Genomic DNA, 27491 nt, shown 5'->3' on the forward strand with positions numbered 1-27491 from the left:
CTGGGGATGTTCAAATGCCTATATTTATCCTTGGAGACCCAGCCTACCTCTTAATGCCATGGCTCATGAAGCCATACACAGGCAGCCTGGACAGTAGTCAGGATCTGTTCAACTATAGGCTGAGCAAGTGCAGAATGATGGTAGAATGTGCATTTGGATGTTTAAAAGCTTGTTGGCGCAGTTTACTGACTCGGTTAGACCTCAGCGAAACCAATATTCCCATTGTTATTACTGATTGCTGTGTGCTCCACAATCTCTGTGAGAGTAAGTGGGAGACGTTTATGGTGGGGTGGGAGGTTGAGGCAAATCGCTTGGCTGCTGATTATGCGCAGCCAGACACCAGGGCAGTTAGAAGAGCACAGCAGGGTGTGCTGCACATCAGAGAAGCTTTGAAAACCACTTTCATGGCTGACCAGGCTATGGTGTGGCAGTTCTGTTTGTTTCTCCTTGATGAAAACCCGCCCCCTTGGTTCACTCTACTTCTCTGTAAGCCAAACGCCCTCCCCTCCCCTCCCCCCTTCAATCACTGCTTGCAGAGGCAATAAAGTCATTGTTGTTTCAATTCATGCATTGTTTATTAATTTGTCACACAAATAGGGGGATAACTGCCAAGGTAGCCCGGGAGGGGTGGGGGAGGAGGGAAGCACAGGGTGGGGTGGTGGAGAAGGGGAGGAGGGACGAACAAGGCCACACTGCACTTCAAAACTTATTGAATGCCAGCTTTCTGTTGCTTGGGCAGTCCTCTGAAGTGGAGTGGTTGGGTGCCCGGAGGGCTCCCCCCGCGTTCTTGGGCTTCTGGGTGAGGAGGCTATGGTACTTGGGGAGGAGGGCGGGCAGTTACACAGCGACTGCAGCGGCGGTCTGTGCTCCTGCTGCCTTTCCTGCAGCTCAACAACACACCGGAGCATATCAGTTTGATCCTCCAGTAGCCTCAGCATTGCCTTCTGCATCCTCTCATCATGCTGCTGCCACCTATCATCTTTGTCTCGCCACCTCTCCTCAAGTTCATTTTCTGCTTTCCTGGACTTTGCCAGTGTCTGCCTCCAGGCATGCTGCTGAGCTCTTTCAGTGCGGAAGGACTGCATGAGCTCAGAGAACATTTCATTGCGAGTGCATTTTTTTTGCCTTCTTATCTGCGCTAGCCTCTGGGATGGAGATGATAGGGGGAGCATTGAAACATTTGCAGCTGCAGGAGAAAGAAAAGGGAGAGTAGTATTTAAAAAGACATTTTAGAGAATAATGGGTAGACACTCTCACGGTGAATGGTTTCAAACAGCAGCACCCTCCTTTCCCATACCAAGCGCCCATTGGATTCGTCACTTAAAAGGAGGGGCTGCGGTTTTCGGGTTAATGTGCAGCACAAACCCAACTAATTCCCCTCATCCAATTCTCTGGGATGATCGCTTCACCCCTCTTCCCACTGTGTGACTAGTATCAGGGAAGATCTCTGCCAGCCAAATGCAAACAGCTCAGCGTGAATGGGCCCCCGCCCACCACGTGGCTAAAAGCGGGGATGATTTCTTTTCAGCCACAGGCAAACAGCCCAGCAGGAACGGCCACCTCTGACTGTCTCCTGAATAAAATTCCCCTAATTCTACCAGGTGACCAGGAATGACATCACTCTCCTGAGGATAACAGAGAGAGATAAAGAACGGATGTTGCTTGAAAGCCAGCAAACACTGGGACCATATGCTGCCATGGTTTGTTACGCAATGAATCCAGACTACGTGCTACTGGCCTGGTGTGGTAAAGTGTCCTACCATGGAGAACAGAATAAGGCTGCCCTCCCCAGAAAACTTTTGCAAAGGCTTTGGGAGTACATCCAGGAGAGCTTCATTGAGATGTCCCTGGAGGATTTCTGCTCCATCCCCAGACACGTTAACAGACTTTTCCAGGAGCTGTACTGGCTGCAAATGCATCCCAAATCTTCAGGGAAAATTAATCATTAAACACGCTTGCTTTTAAACCATCTATTATATGGTACACTCACCAGAGGTGCCTTCTCTGCCTTCAAGGTCTGGGAGCCCACCTTGGGAGGGTATTGGATCCAGGGTGATAAACAGTTCCTGGCTGTCGGGGAGAAAGATTTCATCCTCCGCCTCATCATCATCATCTTCCTTGTCTCCAAAATCCTCATCCCTGTTGCATGAGACTCCCCCCTTGCAGGAGTCCAAGTACAGGGGTGGGGTAGTGGTAGGGGCACCACTTAGAATTGCATGCAGCTCATCATGGAAGCGGCATGTCTGGGGTTCTGACCCGGAGCAGCCATTTGCCTCTTTGGTAGCCTTGCCTGAGCTCCTTAAGTTTCATGCAGCACTGTTGCGGGTCCCTGTTATAGCCTCTGTCCTTCATGCCCATCAAGATTTTTTCAAATATTTTGGCATTTTGTCTTTTGGAACGGAGTTCTGATAGCTCGGATTCGTCTCCCCATACAGTGATCAGATCCAGTACCTCCGGTTCGGTCCACGCTGGAGCTCTTTTGCGATTCTGGGACTGCATGGTCACTTCTGCTGATGAGTTCTGCATGGTCACACCATGATACGCTGGCCAAACAGGAAATTAAATTCAAAAGTTCCCGGTGCTTTTCCTGTGTACCTGGCTAGTGCGTCTGAGTTGAAAGAGCTGTCCAGAGCAGTCACAATAGAGCTCTGGGATAGCTCCCAAAGGCCAATACTGTCGAACTGCATCCACACTACCCCAAATTCAACCCAGCAATGTTTATTTCAGTGCTAATTCCCTTGTCGGGGAGGAGTACAGAAAACAATTTTAAGAGCCCTTTAAGTTGACAAAAATGTCTTTGTTGTGTGGACGTGTGCAGGGTTAAATCGATCTAACGCTGCTAAATTCGACCTAAACTCGTAGCGTAGACCAGGGCTTAGAGGTGTAAACAGTGCCCATTTGTGCCTGGGTAATGGCACTGCTATGGGAGGGAGGAGTGCAGCAAGGACTCAGGAATGGTGGCCAGGGTCGCTGTGCATAGAGATGGGGAGGTTATATGGGGAGGGGGGTAATGAGTGGGAGAGGGAGGTCAGGAGTTAAAATAATAATATTTGGGGGGAAAAAATGTAAAAAGAAGTGAAACCAACAGAAATAAAACGAGCGAAGGCTCTAAAGCAACAAGACTTGGGTAGGGATTTGGAGTTAAAAGTCTGGGATCCCCCACAGCTCTAGATCCCAAAACATCTCCTCCTTCCCACTGACCCATGCAGCCCACTTCCTGGGTACCCTTCGTCCACATTCCCCTCCCTCTTCTTCCCATTACTCTCAGCCATCACCACCTCCCAGCACCTTGGGAGCTTCTTGTGTTCCCGTCTTGTCTCTCACTACCTCTTCCCTCCCTGCTGCTTCTTAGCTGTAACTCTGCACAAACCCTCGCCATTTCCTGGAACCCCAGAATTATCTACTCCCCCACTTCTCCTCCCCTTCACCTGTGGGGTCCTGAATGGCAACATTATGCGCTCTCCTATCAAAAGAGGAGCTCATCTGACGGTCACACAAGCCATGCATCAGTCATCGACCTATTTACTCAATTTAGAATTCTACAGGTGGCATATTTTCCTCTTAAAATGAGGAAAAGGCATGAAAGTTGTAGTTATGAATGTATCAAATAAGGATATATTAAATGCCATTTTAAAATAACTGACCGCACCAAAAAGGCACATGTCCAAAAATTATTCTAGTGGGTGGGAGATAAGGAAAAAAAGGGGGGGGCAAGGAAACATGTATGACAAATGAAGGTATAAAGTTATTACTACTCAGGTTCTTTAAAGACCCCACAGCTTCTAATAACGGAGGGGACAGGACTCCTTACCCAGAAAGACCACCGTCTCATAGTTCTCCTGCATGACATCCCTGTAAAGGGCTCTCTGAGTGGGGTCGAGCAGAGCCTCCTCTTCCCTGGTGAAATACACAGCCACCTCCTCGAAAGTCACTGGCCCCTGAAAGAGCAAGAGTCCAACGTTCAGTATCTGCTGCCCCAGTCACAACCCCATTATTCATGGAACAGCAGCACCAGTTAAATGGAAGCTCCACGAGGCACAGAGTTCCATCCCACTTTGCTTAGAGCAGCCTGGAGGCATCGGAGGGTAGAAAGAGAGAACCTTTGTGTCTTCCAGCTGACAGACGGAGGCAGGGTCTTCACATTTATCACATACCTACTAGCCAGAGCTTGATATAGGAGATGGGGCTGTCTCTGGACCCTGCTGGTGGCTCTCTGGTAGGAATCCTAACACACGCCAAATAAAATATATGGAAGAAAGAGGAAGTCAATAGTAAAGAATATAAGTGAGAAGGTCAGAATTGTAGAAAATTGATAAGGGAAGCTATCAAAAATCAATAACCAATCAATGAAAATAAGAAGGAAGTTTTTAAAAGTATATTAAGTACAAAATTAATCCTAACAATGGTAGTGGTAAATTACTAGGTGGAAATGGCAGAATTATCAAAAATAATACAGAAGAGGTAAAAGTGTTCAATAAATATTTCCCTCCTAGATTTGGAGAAAAACAGATGATGTACTCATATCATAAGATGTTGATGACGACGACACTCTTTCCATTCCAACAAGAACTCACGAGGACGTGAAACAGCAGCTATTAAAGCTAGACATGTTTAAAAGAGCATGTCCAGATAACTGGTATCCAAGAGTTTTAAAAGGTCGACTGTTAATGTTGATTTTAATTAGAACTTGGAACACTGGGGAAATTCCAGAAGACTGGAATAAAGCTAATGCTGTGCCAATATTTAGAAGGTGTAAAAGAGATGACCCAGTTAACTACAGGAGTGTCAGTCTGACATCGATACTGGACAACATAATGGAGCAGCTGATACTGGATTTTATTAATAAAGAATTAAAGGACAGTAATATAATTAGTACCCAAGAACAAAGATTTAGAGAAAACAGATCCTATCAAACTAACTGGATATCCTTATTGGATGAGATCAAAAGTCTGGTTGCAATAAATAGTATTGATGTAATATACCTAGAATTCTGTAAGGCATATGACCTGGTTCAGCACAATATTTTGACTAGAAAACTAGAATGATACTAAATAAACACGGCACTCATTAAATAGATTAAAAATTGTGCCTTGAAATTAGGCCTATCGGACACTACACCCCATATTCAGCAAAGTGATAGGATTATAATATGATTGGGACATAATTATGATGCAATTTGTGCAAGATGCATCATGTGCTGTGTCATTGGAAAAGTTATAATTTGCTGAATATGATTATCCTATTTTTTGCATAGATCATGTTTGTACTGAAGTTATGGATATTGACTATGTATCTGCATTTCAAATGTGCTTACTCTGGGTAACACTCATAACTAGCCTTTCAGGTACAACTATGAAGAAGCCAGACAGTGCTGATGGCTCATCAACAAAGACAACGGACCGTGGAAGAGCTCAGCACTCAGCAGGGCATGCTACAGCATGTGACCAGACCACATGACAATGAACTCCATTTTGCTACCTGTATTTTTCCACAAACTGAACTGGGAACTGAGTTTGGAACAAAGGGTTCCCGCCATGTGGAAAAGCTACATAAGGTGGGGTGTGACATCATCTCATGGCCTCATTCCCCACACAAGAGAACTCCTGGAAACACCTGAGAAACAAAGACTGAACTGGGGGAAGTGCTGGTGCCAGTGTAGAAGGATTTCTAGCTTGTGTATGAATCATAGAATATCAGGGTTGGAAGGGACCTCAGGAGGTCATCTAGTCCAACCCCCTGCTCAAAAGCAGGACCCATCCCCAATTAAATCATCCCAGCCAGGGCTTTGTCAAGCCTGACCTTAAAAACTTCTAAGGAAGGAGATTCTACCACCTCCCTAGGTAACGCATTCCAGTGTTTCACCACCCTCCTAGTGAAAAAGTTTTTCCTAATATCCAACCTTGAATGGAAACTTGCTGGACTGCTTGTATCATCAGTCAGGGTGAGAAATTGCTAACTCAAATTCTATCCATCTAGCGTGTAAGGCTTAGTCTGAGTTTTTGGTTATTTCCTAAGTAATCTGCTTTGATCTGCTTGCTATCTCTTATAATTGTTGGGATATGTTAAGGGTTAAGTAAAAGAGCTGGGAAGCTGCTAACGTGCTGACATGGCATTAGGGGACAAAGGGATAAGCAAGCAGTAATTCTTTGCTTAAATAAATAAGTAAGTAAGTAATAAATAAATAAGTTGCCATAATTTTCCTTTCCCTGTTGCTTGTAAGAATTGATAAGGATGCAGCTGCATGAGAAATGAAGTTGTCGGAATGAACGTCCTGTGTGTGAAAAAGATAAAAGAAATGTTATTTCCCCCTCCCTTCCTTTCCCAGATACATAAACAAGCCCTGACTTATGGCCCCTTCCTCCCTCCCCTGAGAACGGCTGATTAGGGAAATTTGTAGCAACACATTATTGCAAAGAACTGCATTTTCAAGGTAAAAATGCCTCTATGACATGCCTAATGCTGTGAATAATAGCAATGGGGCAGATATACTAACAGTATGGGTGTTTCTATTACTTAATAAGGGGTTTTGGGGTGTTGTAATGGATGTAGGCGTGTACATACTAACTTAGATAAAAGGAGTGTGATGTAACTAATGCAGTGCTTACTCGACAATTGGGTCGAGGGGAACAAGTATCGCAATAAAGAAGCTTGTACTCATATCCGCCTCTGGGTCAACCTGCTCCTTTTTTCTTCTAGCAATAATCACTTAAAATCTATCTTTCGCAGTTAATAAACTTGTTTAATGCTTTATCTTAACCAGTGTTAAATATTTTAAGTGAATTGTCTGGGGAAAATCTCAGCTTGGCTAGCACAAGCTTGTTGTGCATATCTTTCCCATATCAAGGGGAAGGCAAACTATATTAATGAGCTTACATTATAGAGATCCCTGTGCACTATACGATGGTATAATTCTGGATTTATACTACAGCAAGTGTGAAAGGTTGGGGAGCTGGAAAATGGGCTGTTGTCTTCTATCTGTCCTTGAGTGGTTTAGGTAAAGCACTCAGGTAGCTGAGTTGGGTATATGGCACCACCTGCTGTAGTTTTTTGTGTTAACAGGCCCTGGAGAGGCTGGCTGAATCTCCAGCAAAGCAGTGTGACAAGGACCAGCCCAGCTTGAGGGTTAGAGGGCACAGCGGTTCCCAGAAGCCCCCCAGACTGCACCCCGGGGGTGACAACCCATTATATCCTAAATTACACAAGTCTCAGCAGGTTTGTCACATCCTGTCCCCTCCCTTTCTCCACCCCTAGATATTTCCTGCCTCCCACCATCTCTAGCAGCTACCACCTTCCTATGCTCGTACTGCTCCTCTCCCTCCAAGCAGAACCCACCACCAGCAACCTGATAATCTCTTACCTGAGACAGCTCCATTGCAGCCATTTCCTTCCCTCTGGGAGAATGGGATAATCTGGAGCAAAACGTAGATGTTATTCTGTAGCCTGACAGGAAGAGAAGGACAATGTGAGAGAATTCAGATGGGGCTTTCGTCCATTCCACATGCCGACTCCCCCCAGGATTTTTCCCTGCTAATGGACATCCTAGGTTCTGCCAAACTGTGAAGCACAGAGTGACCTTATTCCAGTACAGGTCTAGCCCCCTCCCACCAGGGTGTAACCCTCTGAGACAGGGTGAAACCCTCCCAGTAACAGTCTCTCTCTGTTACACTTATCAAGTTTGCGGACAATACCAAGCTGGGAGGGGTTGCAAGTGCTTTGGAGGATAGGATTGAAATTCAAAATGATCTGGAAAAACTGGAGAAATGGTCTGAAGTAAAGAGGATGAAATTCAATAAGGACAAATGCTAAGTACTCCACTTCGGAAGGAACAATCAGTTGCACACATACAAAATGGGAAATGACTGCAGAAAGGGATCTGGAGGTCATAGTGGATCACAAGCTAAATATAAGTCAACAGTATAACACTGTTGCAAAAAAAGGAATCATCATTCTGGGATGTATTAGCAGGAGTATTGTAAGCAAGACATGAGAAGTAATTCTTCTGCTCTTCTCCTCACGGCTTAGGCCTCAGCTGGAGTATTGTGTCCAGTTCTGGGTGCCACATTTCAGGAAAGATGTGGACAAATTGGAGAAAGTCCAGAGAAGAGCAACAAAAATGATTAAAGGTCTAAAAAACATGACCTATGAGGGAAGATTGAAAAAATTGCATTTGTTTAGTCTGGAGAAGAGAAGACAGAGGGGACATGATCACAGTTTTGAAGTACATAAAAGGTTACAAGGAGGAGGAAGAAAAATTGTTCTTCTTAACCTCTGAGGATAGGACAAGAAGCAATGGGCTTAACTTGCAGCAAGGGCGGTTTAGGTTGAACATTAGGAAAAACTTCCTCTCAGAATGTTTAAGCACTGGAATAAATTGCCTATGGAGGCTGTGGAATCTCCATCATTGGGAATTTTTAAGAGCAGGCTGGACAAACACCTGTCAGGGATGGTCTAGATAATAATTGCCTTGAGTGCAGGGGACTGGACTAGATGACCTCTGAAGGTCCCTTCCAGTTCCATCATTCTGTGAACTAAAGGCCAGAGAAGAATGGAATCCAAGGGGTCACTTTGTGGGATTCTCCCTATCATTTTCTCCAAGGCAGCTGTCTTAAGTTTACATAGTTGTTTGATGCTCCAGCATTTATACAGTCTCTTCTTGGAGTGCCCCCTTTCATGGGCTGGGTCTAGCTTTAGCTTTTGGCAAGAGTGAGCCCGGGGGCTCTGAGACTGGGCCTTCTTGCCTCAGCACACCTTGTTTCCTTCTGTGGCTCCCCAGTGAGACCAAATGAGTAGATACTCCTGATAGAGACTGTGAACATAAGAACAGCCCACTGTGTCAGACCAATGGTCCATCTAGGTCAGTGGCCAATGCCAGGTGCTTCAGAGGGAATGAACGGAACAGGTAATCATCAAGTGATCCATCCCCTGTCACCCATTCCCAGCTTCTGGCAAACAGAGGCTAGAAACACCATCCCTGCCTGTGACACTGGCAGATGAGGTGTTAGCTCTTGCACAAAGCCCCCATATCTTAATTGAACATGGACAAACGCAGAGCTGGAATCAGTCTGGCTCACTTGTGTTAGTATTGTTAAAACAGGTATGAGAATTATAAGAATGTGTTTAGACGTTATTGAATGCTTGTGAGCCGCTACCTGGGTTAATATCTGACTAGTTGCATTGCTTAGCCTAGGTTAGTCCTAAAGGATATGTAGAGCTTGCTTATTATAGAAGCTTCTATTGCCTTTTGAAATTTAAACTGTAACTCTTGTAAACTAGTGATCAATGGCTCCATGTCTAGTTGGCAGCCGGTATCAAGTGGAGTGCCCCAAGGGTCGGTCCTGGGGCCGGTTTCGTTCAATATCTTCATTAATGATCTGGAGGATGGTGTGGATTGCACTCTCAGCAAATTTGCGGATGATACTAAACTGGGAGGAGTGGTAGATACACCGCAGGGCAGGGATAGGATACAGAAGGACCTAGACAAATTGGAGGATTGGGCCAAAAGAAATCTGATGAGGTTCAATAAGGATAAGTGCAGGGTCCTGCACTTAGGATGGAAGAATCCAATGCACCGCTACAGACTAGGGACCGAATGGCTAGGCAGCAGTTCTGCGGAAAAGGACCTAGGGGTGACAGTGGACGAGAAGCTGGATATGAGTCAGCAGTGTGCCCTTGTTGCCAAGAAGGCCAATGGCATTTTGGGATGTATAAGTAGGGGCATAGCGAGCAGATCGAGGGACGTGATCGTTCCCCTCTATTCGACATTGGTGAGGCCTCATCTGGAGTACTGTGTCCAGTTTTGGGCCCCACACTACAAGAAGGATGTGGAGAAATTGGAGAGAGTCCAGCGAGGGGCAACAAAAATGATTAGGGGTCTAGAACACATGACTTATGAGGAGAGGCTGAGGGAGCTGGGATTGTTTAGCCTGCAGAAGAGAAGAATGAGGGGGGATTTGATAGCTGCTTTCAACTACCTGAAAGGGGGTTCCAAAGAGGATGGCTCTAGACTGTTCTCAATGGTAGCAGATGACAGAACGAGGAGTAATGGTCTCAAGTTGCAGTGGGGGAGGTTTACATTGGATATTAGGAAAAACTTTTTCACTAAGAGGGTGGTGAAACACTGGAATGCGTTACCTAGGGAGGTGGTAGAATCTCCTTCCTTAGAGGTTTTTAAGGTCAGGCTTGACAAAGCCCTGGCTGGGATGATTTAACTGGGAATTGGTCCTGCTTCGAGCAGGGGGTTGGACTAGATGACCTTCAGGGGTCCCTTCCAACCCTGATATTCTATGATTCTATGGTTCTTCTACATCTCTATGATGACCTGCTTTAACTTTGTAAACAACTCGTTTCCTTTTAAATTAATTTTAATAGAGGTTATTACACGACTGGATACAAGTGTTGTCTTGGTTGTGATGTCTAAGATTCAACTGACCTAAATAATTGACTGATCCTTTGGGACTGGCAGTAACCTGAACATTGCTGTGATTCGTGGTGTAAGGCAGTGGTTCTTAACGAGGAGTCTGGGGCCCCCTGGGAGGCCATGAGCAGGTTTCAGGGAGGCTGCCAAGCAAGGCCAGCATTAGACTTGCTGCGGTCGAGAGCAGAAAGTTGAAGTCCCAGTGCATGCAGCTGAAGTCCATGGTCCTTAGCCCCACCACCCGGGGCTGAAGCCAAAGTCTAAGCAATGTAGCTTTGTGGGGGCTCCTGTGGCATGGGGCCTCACACAGTTGCCCTGCTTGCTACCCCCTAACGCCAGCCCTAGCTTTTATATTGAGAAAACCAGTCATTGTGGCCCAGGTGGGCAGTGGAGTTTTTATAGCATGTTGGGGAGGACTCAGAAAGAAAAAGTTGAGAACTCCTGGTGTAAGGGACAATCTTTCACAAAGGTGAGCTCACCTGCGTGGTGAGATCTATGGGATGACTCAAGGGGACTGTCTGTGATTCCATGTTCATGCTGTTACAGTGCCTGATGCGTTTACATTGGATACTTGGTTGGTGAAATCTACATATCGACCTCACAACCAATTTGGGGTTTGTGCCCTGCCTCTTACCAATCTGCCTGAGGCTGGTGCTCATGCTCTTGAGTCACTGAAGACAACGTTACAGAGACTTACGGGCGCAAAGCTACCAGCAGCAATTGGCAACCATGCAGAGCAGGCTTTACAGTGGCACCCTGTGGGCCAAATGGTCTATGGACTCAGTCAAGCCCCAGTTCTCCTCCAGTGCACATCAGCATCCCGGCAACCTTCAAGGAGGGTCAAGGCTGCCACTCCCTCAGTGATGATGGATCTCCAGCATAGCATCACCCACACCTCATGACCCGCCTTATCTCCTGAGACACAGGTGAGTGACAGAGGGTGCACAACGGATCCTGGGGGGGGGAAGGGAAAGGGATACCAAAACACACCTTCTGGGGGTCACCCCTCAGGAAATGAAGGTGACAGGCATTGTGGTGGCAGTAAAGGGGGAGGGGAGGGAGTGGGAGCGGGAGCAGGAGGGAGCAGCACCCTCAAAGGCAATGCTGCCAGCGAGTCACCCCATCACATCAGGCATGGGGCTGATAGGGGGCCATTCCCTAGGCCTGGGTGCCTGTGAAGGGCTATATAAACCCCACACTGGCATAGAAGGGGTTAAACTGCTGCTTTAGGCTGGACTGGCCCAGCTCCTCCAGGACTGGAGCAGGAGTTAACAGGAGAGACCTACTCAGAGGGGGACAACCCTGGGAAGGCAACAGTCTGCGGAGCATCTCCAGCCCCAAAGAAAGGGCTGGCAGCATTCAGGGCTCTGGCCTTCACTGAGGGAGGGTGGGGATCTCCGTAGCTCAAAGGGGGAGCAGGCTGAAAATTGCACTGGAGACCCAGTAAACTCTGAAGGGGACTGAGATGCTCCCAGGGCCCCCAGAAGTAAGAGGGGCCCATATCCTGATGGGATCTGTCCACAGTTTCCCCCCCCGTTTCTTTACTTTCATTCCTTTATTTACCGACAGTCGGCTCTTTTGCTGGTACCCAAGAGAGGAAGAAAATGCCCCAAGGTCTCATACAGAGTGTGGAGCCCTGACACACTACAAGGACATGCCCCTGTAGCACCCCGGGGCAGGGGTCAATTGGACTCACAGAGGTGCACCCCAGAAGGCCTGAGGCCCAGCACTCTGGCACCAGTTTGATGGGCTGGATGGCCTCTCACTGCGGGCTGCGAGAAGTCTGGCACATGGAGTAGATACAGGGTGTCCTGGGGAGCAGGAAGCGGGGCAGCATCCCAGACAGCACACAAAGAAGGGAAATGGAGAGGGGACAATGGGCACTGCAGAGAACTCAGCCCCCGTCCTGAAGGCCATTGACAGAAAGTTGTCCTCTCCCTGGCCTACGGAGGGCAGACAGTGACACAGAGATCCCTTGGCAAAGGGTCACTTGGTCTTTGCCAGCAGCTCTCACCAGAGACCTCACAAACCCATCACACCAAACATCTCTTGGAGGGTATTTATCCATAGGGGAGAGCATGCAAGGTTGTGATAAAGTGGGGATTTATTAATCTTGTTATGTTGCATGTGAGTCTTACTGTCCTATACTAATCCTGTGTGTACCTCAGTTTCCCAGTGTACTGCACCAATACTTCTGTGGTGGGAATTGGGTGTATGATTTTTGCTGAGGCCCTTGGGGCAGGTGAAGCTTCCCACCTGCCTGCACTTTATGTAACCTGAGACCCAGGAGAGGGGTGTGACCAGGTGACACCTTTTGCCTGGGAAGCAAGACAAAGAGCCGGAGGAGGAGCAACAGGGGGGTGTCGGGGGTCTGGTCGCTGGAAGTGGGCAGTCTGCATGGGGGGAACTGGAAGAGGGGGAGTCCAGGGCGTCTGGCCGAGGACTCCCAAGATGGACTTGGCTGAAAGTCACTGATTTCTGTGATTTCTGTCACTGATTTCAGGGGGTAGCCGTATTAGTCTTTAGCCACAAAAACAACAAGGAGTCCTGTGGCACTTTAAAGACTAACAGATTTATTTGACCGGACTCCTTGTTGTTTTTACTGATTTCTGTGATAGCAAGCTCTGTTCCATGCTGTGTTCCTGTCGCCGAATAAACCTTCTGTTTTACTGGCTGGCTGAGAGTCACGCCTGACTGCGGAGTTGGGGTGTAGGGCTTTCTGGCTTCCCCAGGAGCCCCGTCCTGGTGGACTCACTGCAGGAAGCCCATGGTGTGGAAGGGGATGCTCAATGCTCCGAGGTCAGACTCAGGAAGGTCAAAGCTGTGTAAGCTCCTGACCTGGAGACAGTCTGCTCAGAGAGAGGAGGCACCCCCAGAGTCTTGACTGGCTTCATACAGAGTAGTTCCAGAGCATTGACCCGGTGACTCTGTGACAGAGGCATTTACAAAAAGCTCATTACTGATTAAGACTCATAATGACTAAGAGGTCAACATATGTGTCGTTTGTAAGGAACAAAGCATTTATATTGAAAATCTACTTTATGGACTTGGAATGGAAAAATCAATCACTGAGAGGTAATGGGCCCCAGGACTGGCCCATCCACCCAAGAGGGAGTCGTCACCAATGTTCCCTCTAATTTTTTCCATCCATGTGCGGAATGAATTTTGTTATGTGCTCCACCAATATTGAGGTAATGGTTGGATGTGAGCCACCAGTACAAATAAAAACCCTAGATATGATATATATTTTTTAAACAGTTCATAGGTATGGAAGAAGAAGAAAGAATATTAAAACAAGGGATAATTATCAAGGTGCACTGCTTAAGATGTGTATTTAATATGAAATCAAATAAAAAGAAAATTGACACTGCCCTTGGAGTACATGTATTTTATCATCCTTTCTAACAACTCAAGCTAGTAAACACATCAAAATGTGGCCTACTGAAAACAGCTATAGAAATAAAACACAGTCTTGGGCATTAAGTAAAAGCATAAAAAACATGCACCAGAGGCCCAATTTAATAACCTCCTCCTATCACAGACCACTAAATCTTCAGGGAAAGCTGCTCTCAAAAAATGAAGCATCTGCCAAAACACTAGCATGCTACCAACTTTCGCAGTTCACAAAACTATCCCTCTTGCATGCATATTATCCACGCACACAGCCCAGCTTTAAGATGCTAAACAAATCTATGAGTCAACTAGAAACAGTCATGGTCTCATTGCAAATGTTAATACAATATTGTCTGATACTGGAAAGGAGAGTAGAAGGTATTCACTCAGGCTTATACCATTTCTATGGGATGTCAATTCTTAATTGGATGAATACTGCACACACGGAACAGTAAAAATAAGTAATAAAGCAACACAAACAGCAAACAAAACCCCAAACAAACAAATGACAACACTGAAAATATGAAGGGAAGTAAAACATCAACTGGCTGGTGATGGGTATTTTAAATGAGTGGTTAGGACCCACGCTGTGCAAGTGCAACAGAGCCCTGTAGAAACAGGCAACGTTCTCCTGTTTTCACATTGTGTGTGTGTGTCACCAACTCAAAAACTTCAGAGTAGAAGCCCTGGAGCACATTAACACATGGCTTTGGAGTTTGCAGACAGATTCCTGCTTCAAAGAGCTTGTAAAAAAGGGCTTCATCCTACAAAACACCTAGCACCACACCTAGTGCTTTGCTACTTCCGAGTCAAGCCGGAACAACATCAGATAGCAAAGATCAGGCCTTACTGGTTTCCAATACCTCTCCCTAAACAAATTCTAAAACTTAATGGAAATCACTTGTCTGGAATCCAATTCTAATTGAAAGGCCAAACAAATAAAACTGGAAGAACTTTACCATGGATGCTGCTTAATTATCTACCATGTATTAATTAGTAACAGGATATTTTTAAAAAAATCATTAAGGTCACAGTTTTCAGATACCTACAACATGCCAAAAGAATTATGTTGTTAAAAGAATCCTTGTCTCTCTTACCTTAAGCCATCTATAAGGTGCCACAGGACTCTCTGCTGCTTTTACAGATCGAGACTAAAATGGCTACCCCTCTGATACTTGACACCATGCAAGGCACTGCATTTAGCCGTATGAAGTGGAAATCCATCAACCTCATGAAGAAACTTGCACAAGTACAGACAGATATCATCTTTCTTTCCAAATGCAAACAGATGGACATCGTACCAAATCTACATACTACACAGACCACAGTGAGAGATTATGCCATACTCCATCAAAGAAACTGAGGAACCACCTGATCAGCATCCTATACAGCAAACAGGAAAACATCAAAAAAGAGCTCTCCAACCTGGAGACTCTCATAAATAACCAACCTTCCATACAAACAGACTTTATTAAAATAAGATAGGAGATCTACATTACACACGTCACCTCTCTACAAAGGAAAAAGGACTGTAAGCTGTCTAAAATCCTACCTGCTACATGGGGCCACAACAGTGGTATCCCTAACTCACCCAGCAATATTGTCAATCTATCCAGCTACACACTCAGCCCGGCAGAAGAGTCTGTCCTATCTCAGGGACTCTCTTTCTGCCCTGCCACCCCCACAAACATGATACAGTTCTGCGGTGATCTGAAAGCCTACTTTCGCCGTCTCCAACTCAAAGAATACTTTCAAGATAACACTGAACAGCACACTGATACACAGATACCCTCCCACCAACAGCACAAGAAGAACTCCACATGGACTCCTCCTGAGGGTCGAAATGATAGTCTGGATCTATACATAGAATGCTTCCGCCGATGTGCACAGGCAGAAATTGTGGAAAAACAACACCGCTTGCCTCATAATCTAAGTCGTGCAGAATGCAATGCCATCCACAGCCTTAGAAACAACCCTGACATTATAATCAAAGAGGCTGATAAAGGAGGTGCTGTTGTCACATGAACAGATCTGACTACCAAAAGGAGGCTGCTAGACAACTCTCCAATACCAAATTCTACAGGCCACTTTCCTCAGATCCCACTGAGGAATACACTAAGAAACTGCACCATCTACTCAGGACACTCCCTACGCTAACACAGGAACAAATCAACATACCCTTAGAGCCCCAACCAGGGTTATTCTATCTACTACCCAAGATCCTCAAACCCGGAAACCCTGGACGCCCCATCATCTCGGGCATTGGCATTCTCACTGAAGGACTGTCCGGATATGTGGACTCTCTACTCAGACCCTATGCCACCAGCACTCCTAGCTATCTCAATTTCACCACTGATTTCCTGAGAAAACTTACAATGCACTGGTGATCTTCTAAAAAACACCATCCTAGCCACCATGGACGTCGAGGCTCCCTACACAAACGTCCCACACACAGATGGAATACTAGCTGTCAGGAACAGTATCCCTGATGATGCCACAGCACAACTGGTTGCTGAGCTCTGTAACTTTATCCTCACGCACAATTATTTCAAATTTGGTAACAATATATTCCTCCAGACCAGTGGCTCTGCTATGGGCACCCGCATGGCCCCACAATATGCCAACATTTTTATGGCTGACCTGGAACATCGCTTCCTCAGCTCTCATCCACTCACGCCCCTTCTCTACCTACGTTACATTGATGACATCTTCATCATCTGGACCCATGAGAAGGAAACCCTGGAAGAACTCCACCATGATTTCAACAGCTTCCACCCTACCATCAGCCTCAGCCTGGACCAATCTACAAGGGAGGTCCACTTCCTAGACACCACGGTGCAAATAAGTGACTGTCACGTTAACACCACCCTATACCAAAAACCCACTGACTGCTGTGCCTACCTTTATGCCTCCAGCTTCCATCCCGGACACACCACACGATCCACTGTCTATAGCCAAGCGCTGATGTACAACCGCATTTGCTCCAACCCCTCAGACAGAGACCAACACCTACAAGATCTTCACCAAGCATTCTCAAAACTACTATACCCACACGAGGAAATAAGGAAACAGATCAACAGAGCCAGACGTGTACCCAGAAGCCTCCTGCTGCAAGACAAGCCCAAGAAAGAAACCAACAGAACTCCACTGGCCATCACATACAGTCCTCAGCTAAAACCTCTCCAACACATCATCAGTGATCTACAACCCATCCTGGAAAACAATCCCTTACTTTCACAGGCCTTGGGAGGCAGGCCAGTCCTTGCCCACAGACAACCCGCCAACCTGAAGCATATTCTCACCAGCAACGACACACCGCACCATAGTAAATCTAACTCAGGAACCAATCCATGCAACAAACCTCGATGCCAACTCTGCTCACATATCTACACCAGCGACACCATCACAGGACCTAACCAGATCAGCCACACCGTCACCGGCTCATTCACCTGCATGTCCACCAATGTTATATACGCCATCATGTGCCAGCAATGCCCCTCTGCTATGTACATCATCCAAACTGGACAGTCTCTATGTAAAAGGATAAATGGACACAAATCAGCTATTAGGAATGGCAATATATAAAAACGTGTAGGAGAACACTTCAACCTCCCTGGACACACAATAGCAGATTTAAAGGTAGCCATCCTGCAGCAAAAAGACTTCAGGACCAGACTTCAAAGAGAAACTGCTGAGCTTCAGTTCATTTGCAAATTTGACACCATCAGCTCAGGATTAAACAAAGACTGTGAATGGCTACCCAACGACAAAACCAGTTTCTCCTCTCTTGGTGTTCACACCTCAACTGCTAGAAGAGGGCCTCATCCTCCCTGATTGAGCTAACCTCATTATCCCTAGCCTGATTCTTGCTTGCATATTTATGCCTGCCACCCCCAAAAGCTCCTGGAATTGGAAAACGTTCAGAAAAGGGCAACAAAAATGATTAGGGGTATGGAACAGTTATGCCAGACCTAACCCCCAGTTTTACTTGAGCGAACAGGAGATATTTGACTCTGCGATACTGCTCCTGTGCTCTGTTCCCAGAGTGTTCTGCAGCAGGGGAGGGTCTCTGGTCGTGTGTGTCTCACTGGCATATTGGGGTGATGCTGAAACAGGACAGAGTAGAGATGGCATTGTAGGGATGGTATGAACCTCATCTCTTCAGTTCCCCTTCCAAGAACCGAGGGGACAGGAATCCTTACCCAGTGTGGTCACATTCTCATAGTTCTCCTGCATGACATCCCTGTAGAGGGCTCTCTGAATGGGGTCCAGCAGAGCCCACTCTTCCCTGGTGAAATACACAGCCACCTCCTCGAAGGTCACCAGTCCCTGAAAGAGCAAGAGTCCAACACTCGGTACCTGTTTCCCCACTCACAGCCCCACTATTTGTGGGGGAGAGGAGCCAATCAAATGGAGCTCTGGGTGCATTGCAGTCAACAGAGTCCCACCCCCACCCCGCTCAGAGCATCCAGGAAACACCAGGGAGAGGGGACGAAGAGAGAGCCCCTCCTCTCTCCCAGCAGATCCATCACACACCTACTAGCCACAGACTGATACAGGAGATGGAGCCCTTAGCAGGGTCCAGGGAGAGCTTCCTGGTCGGAAGCCCAATACCCTCCTCATTGTGAGGAGCTGGATATGAAGGGAGGGGCAGCTCCAATATGCCTGACAGGTGGGTGCCCCCTTCATATCTCACAGCACTCGCTGGTTAGTCGGATCAGGCTCCAGCACTATGAGCCAGTTTTCCTAGCTCCATCTAGGTGGGTTATTTTCTGTTTCACAAATCAGGGCATTTCCACCTCCGAACCTCATGGGTCTGTTCCTAGAATCTAGGCCACTTATTAAACAACTCCCAGCAGCTTTGCCACCCCCTGTCCTCCTCCCTTTCTCCACCCTGTGCATTTCCTGCTCCGCTCCAACCTCCAAACCAGATGATGCAAACCTTCCCATCTCCGGCGAATTTGCTGTCCCTCTTACTCCTGCAGGAGCCCACCAGCAACCCCCCGATAATCCCTACCTGAACTGGCTCCTCTGCAGCCATTTCTCTTCCCTGTTCCATGGGAGGATGGGATGAGCTGGAGAGAAACATGCACGTCATTCTGCAGCCTGGGAGGGTGAGAAGGGCAGTTGTGGGGGTTTCAGAACAGGCTTCTGTTAATTTCACATCAGAATTCCCCCAGGCCCTTTCCCTGCAGACAGACACCCTAGATTCTGCCATGTTGGAAAAATGCTTGATCTCTTTATTACAGAGCAGACCTGGTCCCTCCTACCAGGCTAAGCCCACAGAGAGATTTTTAACCTCCTTTCTCCCTCGTCCCCGCACTCTGTGCACTGGGCATGACAGTGATCCCAGGAGTCTGCAGGGGAAGCCCAGACAGAGCCCCTGGCACAGCACCAGGCACCCTCTAACCCACTGCCCAGCTTCCCCAAGAGACCCCCACCCCCACTCTTCTGCAGCCAACAGGCCCCCAGTATTACCCACCTCCAGGACCCATAGCCTCAGGGCTGGGCACATCAGAACCATCCCCTGAAACCCCAGACCTCCAGAACCCACCAACCTGACTAGGGTAACCCCTGCCCAGTCACCCAGAGGCCTCCCTCTTCAGCTCCAGCTGCAATCCCGCCCCCACCCCTCAAACAGTGTTACCTCACAGTGTTTGATAAGTGGATAGAAAGTTATCACCGCCCCCTGCTGGCCATTCAGACAGGCAGAGGGAGCCCTGGGGGATGCTTCTTTAACAGGAGAATGGAAGGCCTGGAGGGCCAAAACAGGTAAGAAATTTCCATGCCCTGTCATCAGCAAATAATGGCCACCATGGATCCACCCCAGAGGTGGCTACATCTTAACACATTGGGAAGCAACCCCTCATGTTAAATTAGAAATAGACAACTAGAGAGAAGTGGGGCAAATGTTTAGGGTATTTTATATCAATCTTTGAGATCTGCAGAGAAAACGTGTCACAAACTACGTATTTGATAACATGAGAGAAAAACACCAAGATCTGAGGGGATTTTATATTGCTATTAAATAACTAAAGGGAAAAGGGGGACTGTTTGACTGGATTTTATATGACAGTCCAATACATAAACACAAAGTGATGGTTCCTCCCACTGCCACCATTCACATGGGCAGAAGGGATCCCTTTCAGGAGCTGCTTTAAGAGGGCAAGGGAGAGGGAGCTGGAAGGCTCCCTGGACAAAGGAAGGGGGTTGCAGCAGGGGATGGACAGGTGACTGGCAACTGAGGGCTGGGGGCAACTGTGTTGGGAGTTTGGGGGCAGCAGATGGGATTGGGAAACGGGGTCCGGGCAGTCTCCATGGGGGACACGTGCAACTCCCTTCCCTGCCCTTGCAGAGAACGGGCATCTCATCCCATCCCCACTCCATGGGCAGCCAGGTTTTGGGGAATGACTCCGGGCAACAATTTCCCACCTACACAAGGACAAATCGCTGCAGATAAAACGGGTGGGAAAACCTGCCACATCAGAGAGATTTTAAATTGACATTTGAGAATTATGGAGCGAACAGGACAAAATGGGGGGAGATTAGAGAGCTGATCATTTGGGGGCAAATCTTCCTGGATTTTATAGCCACAGGTGATAATGAGAGAGAAAATGGGAAAAACTTGAGAGAGAATTTGTATGTGGGAGGAAGTGGCACAAACAGGGAAAGGATCCAATTAACTCACCTCCCCCCTTCCCCTGCCCACCACTTCTCCCCTGGGAATTTCCAAGCTGCACAGACACAGTTCAACCCCTCTCTTCCCACCCCAATGACCTTCCCCTCCCTGCAACTCCTGCTTCTCCCCTCCCCTCCCTTCCATTCTTGACACCTTCCCCCACACCAAAGGCGACACCCTCTGCCAGTGCCTCACCAGGAGCTTAACTCCTGCTCCTCCCCCCAGCCCTGATTTTACCTCTCAGCCCCTCTCCTAATCCTGCCTCCAGCTGCTTGACCCCCTTGACCAGTCAATTTCCGCCCCCTGATCAGACCCTGACCACCCCCTCCTGCACAAATCAGGCCACAGAATCTCACCCACCCACTCCTGTAACAAACCCCTAACTTATGTCTGAGCTATTGAAGTCCTCAAATCATGGTTTAAAGACTTCAAGGTGCAGAGAATCCTCCAGCAAGTGACCTGTGCCCCACGCTGCAGAAGAAGGCGAAAAAGCCCCAGGGCCTCTGCCAATCTGCCCTGGAGGAAAATTCCTTCCTAACCTCAAATATGGCGATCAGCTAAACCCTGAGCATGTGGGCAAGACTCACCAGCCAGATATCCAGGAAAGAATTCTCTGTACTAACTCAGATCCCACCCCATCTAACATCCCATCACAGGCCATTGGTTATATCTACCGCTAATAGTCGAAGATCAATTAATTGCCAAAATTAGGCTATCCCATCATATCATCTCCTCCATAAACTTATCAAGCTTAGTCTTGAAGCCAGATATGTCTTTTGCCCCCCCTGCTTCCCTTGGAAAGCTGTTCCAGAACTTCACTCCTCTGATGGTTAGAAACCTTTGCCTAATTTCAAGTCTAAACTTCCTGATGGCCAGTTTATATCCATTTGTTCTTGTGTCCACATTGGTACTGAGCTTAAATAATTCCTCTCCCTCTCTGGTATTTATCCCTCTGATATATTTATAGAGAGCAATCATATCTCCCCTCAACCTTCTTTTAGCTGGCTAAACGAGGCAAGCTCCTTGAGTCTCCTTTCATAAGACAGATTTTTCATTCCTCGGATCATCCTAGGAGCCCTTCTCTGTATTTGTTCCAGTTTGAATTTATCCTTCTTAACCATGGGAGACCAGAACGGCACACAGTATTCCAGATGAGGTCTCACCAGTGCCTTGTATAACGGTACTAAAACCTCCTTATCCCTACTGGAAATACCTCTCCTGATGCATCCCAAGACCGCATTAGCTTTTTTCACGGCCATATCACATTGACGGTTCATAGTCATCCTGTGGTCAACCAATACTCCAAGGTCCTTCTCCTCCTCCGTTACTTCTAATTGATGCTTCCCCAGCTTATAACTAAAATTCTTGTTATTAATTCCTAAACGCATAACCTTACACTTCTCACTATTAAATTTCATCCTATTATTATTACTCCAGTTTACAAGGTCACCCAGATCCTTCTGTATGATATCCTGGTCCCTCTCTAAATTGGCAATACCTCTCAGCTTTGTATCATCCGCAAACTTTATTAGCACACTCCCACTTTTTGTGCCGAGGTCAGTGATAAAAAAGATTAAATAAGATTGGTCCCAAAACTGATCCTTGAGGAACTCCACTGGTAACCTCCCTCCAGCCTGACAGTTCACCTTTCAGTAGGACCCACTGTAGTCTCCCCTTTAACCAATTCCTTATCCATCCACCTTTCAATTTTCATATTGATCCCCATCTTTTCCAATTTAACTAATAATTCCCTATGTGGCACTGTATCAAATGCCTTACTGAAATTTAGGGAAATTAGATCCACTGCGTTTCCTTTGTCTAAAAAATCTGTTACTTTCTCAAAGAAGGAGATCAGGTTGGTCTGACATTATCTACCTTTTGTAAAACCATGTTGTATTTTGTCCCATTTACCATCGACCTCAATGTCCTTATCTACTTTCTCCTTCAAAATTTTTTCCAAGACCTCGAGTACTACAGATGTCAAACTAACAGGCCTATAGTTACCCGGATCACTTTTTTTACCTTTCTGAAAAATAGGAACTATGTTAGCAATTCTCCAGTCATACGGTACAACCCCTGAGTTTACAGATTCATTCATTAAAAATTCTTGCTAATGGGCTTGCAATTTCATGTGCCAATTCCTTTAATATTCTTGGATGAAGATTATCTGGGCCACCCGATTTAGTCCCATTCAGCTATTTGAGTTTCGCTTCTACCTCAGATATGGTAATAACTACCTCCATATCCTCATTCCCCTTTATCATCCTACCATTATCCCTAAGCTCCTCATTAGCCTCATTAAAGACTGAGGCAAAGTATTTGTTTAGATACTGGGCCATGCCTAGATTATCCTTAACTTCCACTCCATCCTCAGTGTTTAGCGGTCCCACTTCTTCTTTCTTTGTTTTCTTCTTATTTATATGGCTATAGAATCTTTTACTATTGGTTTTAATTCCCTTCGCAAGGTCCAATTCTATTTGACTTTCAGCCTCTCTCACTTTATCCCTACATGTTCTGACCTCAATAAGGTAGCTTTCCTTGCTGATCCCTCCCATCTTCCACTCCCTGTATGCTTTCTGCTTTTTCTTAATCACCTCTGAGATGCTTGCTCATCCAGCTTGGTCTACAACTCCTGCCTATGAATTTTTTCCCCTTTCTTGGGATGCAGGATTCTGATAGCTTCTGCAGCTTTGACTTGAAGCAATCCCAGGCCTCCTCTGCCTTTAGATCCATAAATTCTTCAGTCCAATCCACTTCCCTAACGAATTTCCTTAATTTTTGAAAGTCAGCCCTTTTGAAATCAAAAACCCGAGTCGCAGATTTGTTTTTGTTTATCCTTCCTTTCAGTTTGAACTGAATTAGCTCATGATCACTTGAACCAAGACTGTCCCCTACAACCATTTCTTCTATGAGGTCCTCACTACTCACCAAAACCAAATCTAAAATGGCATCCCCTCTACTCAGTTTAGCAACTACTTGATGAAGGAATCCATCAGCTATCGCATCTAGGAAAATCTGAGTCCTATTATTATTACTAGCACTTGTCCTCCAGTCTACATCTGGGAAGTTAAAGTCTCCTATGATCACGCAGTTTCCATTAGTATTTACTTCATTAAAAACATTAAAGAGGACTCTATTCATATCCAAATTAGATCCAAGCAGTCTATAGCACACCCCAAGCACTATCCCAGGGGAGGCTCTAATAGTTTTCTTCCCCAATGTAATTTTTGCCCAGAAGGACTCTGTCTTATTCATTCCATCGCTTCTTATTTCTTTACAGTCTACCTCATCCTTGATATACAATGCCACTCCACCACCTTTACCTTTATTTCGGTCTTTCCTAAACAGCACATACCCTTCAATACCTGTAGTCCAGTCATGACTACTGTTCCACCATGTTTCTGTTATCCCTAGAATATCTGGTTTCACTTCCTACACCAGTAGCTCTAGTTCCTCCATTTTGTTACCTAGTCTCCGTGTACAAACATCTTAATTTTTGTTGTTTGGCCTCGCTCACATTCTTTACCCGATTAGGCACAGACATTCTACCAGGTTTCAGAGTAACAGCCGTGTTAGTCTGTATTCGCAAAAAGAAAAGGAGTACTTGTGGCACCTTAGAGACTGACCAATTTATTTGAGCATTCTACTGCCACTATGACCTATTAGACTGGCCTCCACACTGCCCTTCCTCCTTATGTCCATTCTCCTACCCATGGCTGTATCCTTTCTACTTTGTTTTCTTCCCTCTCAATGTTAAAATCTGGCGTGGAGATTACCTGAACATCTCCCAACCATCTCCCCCAAATTCCTAGTTTAAAGCTCTCTTAATGAGTTGTGCCAGCCTCCATCCTAGAAGTCTATTTCCTTCCCTACTCAGATGAAGTCCATCCCGAGAGAACTGTCCTCTGTGCATCCTCTCCATACATCCCAAAGCCCTCCTTAGAGCGACACTCCCCGAGCCATCTGTTGATAGTCATAATCTTGTCACACCTTTGTTGCCCTTCTCTAGGAACAGGCAGAATCCCACTGAAGATCACCTGAGCCTCGATTTCCCCAGCCTGGCACTCACTGGGGTCTCCTCTCTCTCCAGAGCTGCTCACCACTAAAATCTGTGTGGGTGTCACCAGAGCTAAGGTAGTTCAGCTCTGGAATAGCCTTACAAGGGTGGCTGCGGAGTCTCTTTCCCTGGAAGTTTTTAAGAACAGGTAGGACAAACCTCTGTCAGAGATCATTTACATATACTTGGTCCTGCCTTGGCAGAGACAGCTGGACTTGATGACATCTTGAGGTCTTTTACAGCCCTACATTTCTATGATGCTATGCAATATATACGTATAAAACACAACATACAGAAAAAAATCCCACCACAACATAATGTCAGGCAATTCAGAAAAACAAAAATCTACACTCCACACCATAAGATGACACAATACAAAGAAGAAAGCAACACAAGGCAAACTAACACACCCTAGGACAAAAGTACACAGTGGAAAAGAGCTCAACTCAAACCAACATAACACAGACACCAAACAAGCTGAGGCAAAACAGTGCACCATAAAATCATGCAATACAGCATGGTGCGATCAGAGTTCCAAACGGCATGATGCAAAACAGTTCAGCATAGAACACGAAAGCACAAAACAGAATTATTTCAATGTAGGCATGGAAGGGATCTTGAGAGGTCGTCTACTCAAGCCTCCTGTGATGAGGCAGGACTAAGTATCCCTAGACATTCCCAGACTGGTGTATCTCTAACGTGGTCTTAAAAACCTCCAATGAAGGAAATTCCACAACAGCTCTTGGAAGCCAATGAGATGCAAACAAAGACCAAAACAAAGCTGTACACACACAAGTTGAGCTTGGGGTTAAGAGGAGAAGCAAGAATCAAACAATCTGGGTTCAGTTCCCAGTTTTGCACCAAATTTTCCATGCAAACTTGAGCAAATTACTTCAGCTCTCTGAGCTTCATTTTCCCCATCTGTAAAACAGAGAGTAGCCACCCACCATTTGCCTATTTAGCCTTTGAGCTTTTTGTGGCAAGGACTCTCTGTCACTGTGGGCATGTCTACACTGCAGTTAGACACCGGTGGCTGGCCCTTGCCCCCTGAGTTGTGCTCACACAGCTCAGGCTGCGGGGCTGTTTAATTGTGGTGTAGATGTTCCGGCTTGGTCTGGCACCCTCCCACCTTGCAGGGTCCTACAGCCTGGCTCCAACCCGAGCCCAGACATCTACACTGCAATTAAACAGCCCCTTTCCTGAGCCTTGTGAGCCTGAGTGGGTTTATAATGGCAGTGTAGAGATACCCTTGGTGTCTGTTCAGCACTGTCACAATGGGGATCCTGATCTTTGTCAGTGTCTATGCAGAGCCTTGCACAACAGGGGGCCTGATCTCAGTCGAGGGCTCTGCATCTCCCGGCGTTACAGGATCCCTGATTTTGCTTGCGGTCCCTGCAGCATCTGGCAAAATGTGGGGGTAGGGTCTCTGGCAGGGTCTATGCAGTGCCAAGTACAGTGGTGTGGTGTGATCTTGGTCGGGGGTCAGTTCAGTCCCAGGCCCAACGGGGACACAGGTCTCAATGGAGGTCTCTGAAGTGCCCAGCACAATGGAGGCAGCAATCTGGGCCGCAGTCGTGCGCTGCCTGGCACAAGGGGGGCTGTGATCTCAGTCCAGGTCTCAGGTTTACCTGGGAAAATGGGGGGCCTGATGTCAGCTGGGGTCTCTGCAATGCCCAGCGCAACAAGAGTGCATATCTCAATTGGGGTCTCCACAGCACCTGTCACAACGGTGGGGTCTGACCTCTGTTGGGGTCTCTGAAGCACCTGGCAGAACAGGGACCCAGATCTCAGTTGGGGTCTCAGCAGTTCCAGGATCAACAAGGTCCCTGATTTTGTTTGCCATCTCTGCAGCATCTGGCACAATGGGAGCCCGATTTCACTGGGTGTTGATGCAGGGCCTGGCACAACAGGGGCCCAGAGCTCAGACAGGGTCACTGTAGCCCCTGGCACAAGGTCCCTGCTCTCTGTAGGGGTCTCTGCAGTTCCTGGCACAACGAGTGCCCCAAACTTGGTCAGGGTCTGTGCAGTGCCAGCTCACTGGGGGACCTGATCTCACTGGCTGTGGGGAGGGGCTGGCAGGGGGGTCTGGGAACATGACTCCAGGGGCTGCTGGGTTGGGAAGGGTGGGGGAGGGGAAGTAGCAGGGGCTGGGAAACCAGCAGGGGCTGGGAAACCGAGGACTGGGCCATCTCCGGGGGGGGGGGGGGGGCACTTGCTCCTCCCTCCCCTTTCTGGGCTTTTCCAGGCCCTGTGGCCAGCAGAGCGCAGCCCCCCCAGCCCAGCCCAGCCGTCTCCCTGTCTCAGGGCTCTGCCCGTTCACCCTCTGCCCGTTTCAGAAATCACTCCGGGGAACGATTCCCCCCTAAACCGGGACAAGTCACTGCAGGTAAAATGGGGGGGACACCCCCCCCAACGCTGAGATTTGAACTGGTCACGGGCGAAGTGGGGAGGAAACGGGGTACGTGGGGGGCAGAGCCCGTCTCAGGGAGGTGGGGGAAGGGGAGGGGGTCACCCGGGCTGCTGCTCGTCTCTGCCGGGAGAAAAAGGGGGCAGGGCGGGAGCGGGGGGAGCCCCGGGGGGGGCCAGCGGTAAAACCGAGGGGATCTCAGCCCCCCCTTCCTCTCCTCCCCCGGCCATGTCCGGGCTGCGCCGACATTTTCCCTCCGCCCCTTTCCCCAGGTCTCCCCCCGCCCGGCCCCACGCAGGGACCCCGGGGGGGGGGCTGGTCCCCCCCCCCGGACACTGGGGCAGAGTCACCGCCCGGCCCCGGGGCTCGCTCCAGTACCTGGAGGCTGCAGCTCCGCAGCGGGACGGCCCCAGGGCGGGAGCAGGGCCCAGGCCGGGGGGGCGTGAATGAAGGTCTCCCCGGCACAGACCCCCTGGCCCAGACCCTTCGGCCCAGACCGGCCCCGCAGCCACGGGTGAGCTCTGCCTCTGCGCATGCCCAC

The 27491-nt window shown here is 47.6% G+C and overlaps 2 protein-coding genes across 2 annotated transcripts in view; both read right to left on the minus strand.

Moving 5' to 3' along the window:
* Positions 1 to 27491, minus strand: part of LOC144258246 (uncharacterized) — a 640730-nt gene that overhangs the window by 5947 nt on the left and 607292 nt on the right. The gene's annotated exons all lie outside the window — the stretch shown is intronic.
* On the minus strand, positions 559 to 27485 carry LOC144258320 (uncharacterized). The gene is made up of 8 exons (XM_077806804.1): positions 27329 to 27485; positions 18825 to 18913; positions 18010 to 18136; positions 7358 to 7440; positions 6191 to 6271; positions 3812 to 3938; positions 1991 to 2543; positions 559 to 1186 (listed from the first exon to the last, which is right to left on the minus strand). Exons 1-7 carry the CDS (start codon positions 27483 to 27485, stop codon positions 2227 to 2229), a joined length of 981 nt encoding a protein of 326 aa, XP_077662930.1. The 3' UTR covers positions 559 to 1186; positions 1991 to 2226.

Source organism: Eretmochelys imbricata, chromosome 28 (assembly GCF_965152235.1).
Source record: "Eretmochelys imbricata isolate rEreImb1 chromosome 28, rEreImb1.hap1, whole genome shotgun sequence".
Classification (NCBI taxonomy): Eukaryota; Metazoa; Chordata; order Testudines; family Cheloniidae; genus Eretmochelys; species Eretmochelys imbricata.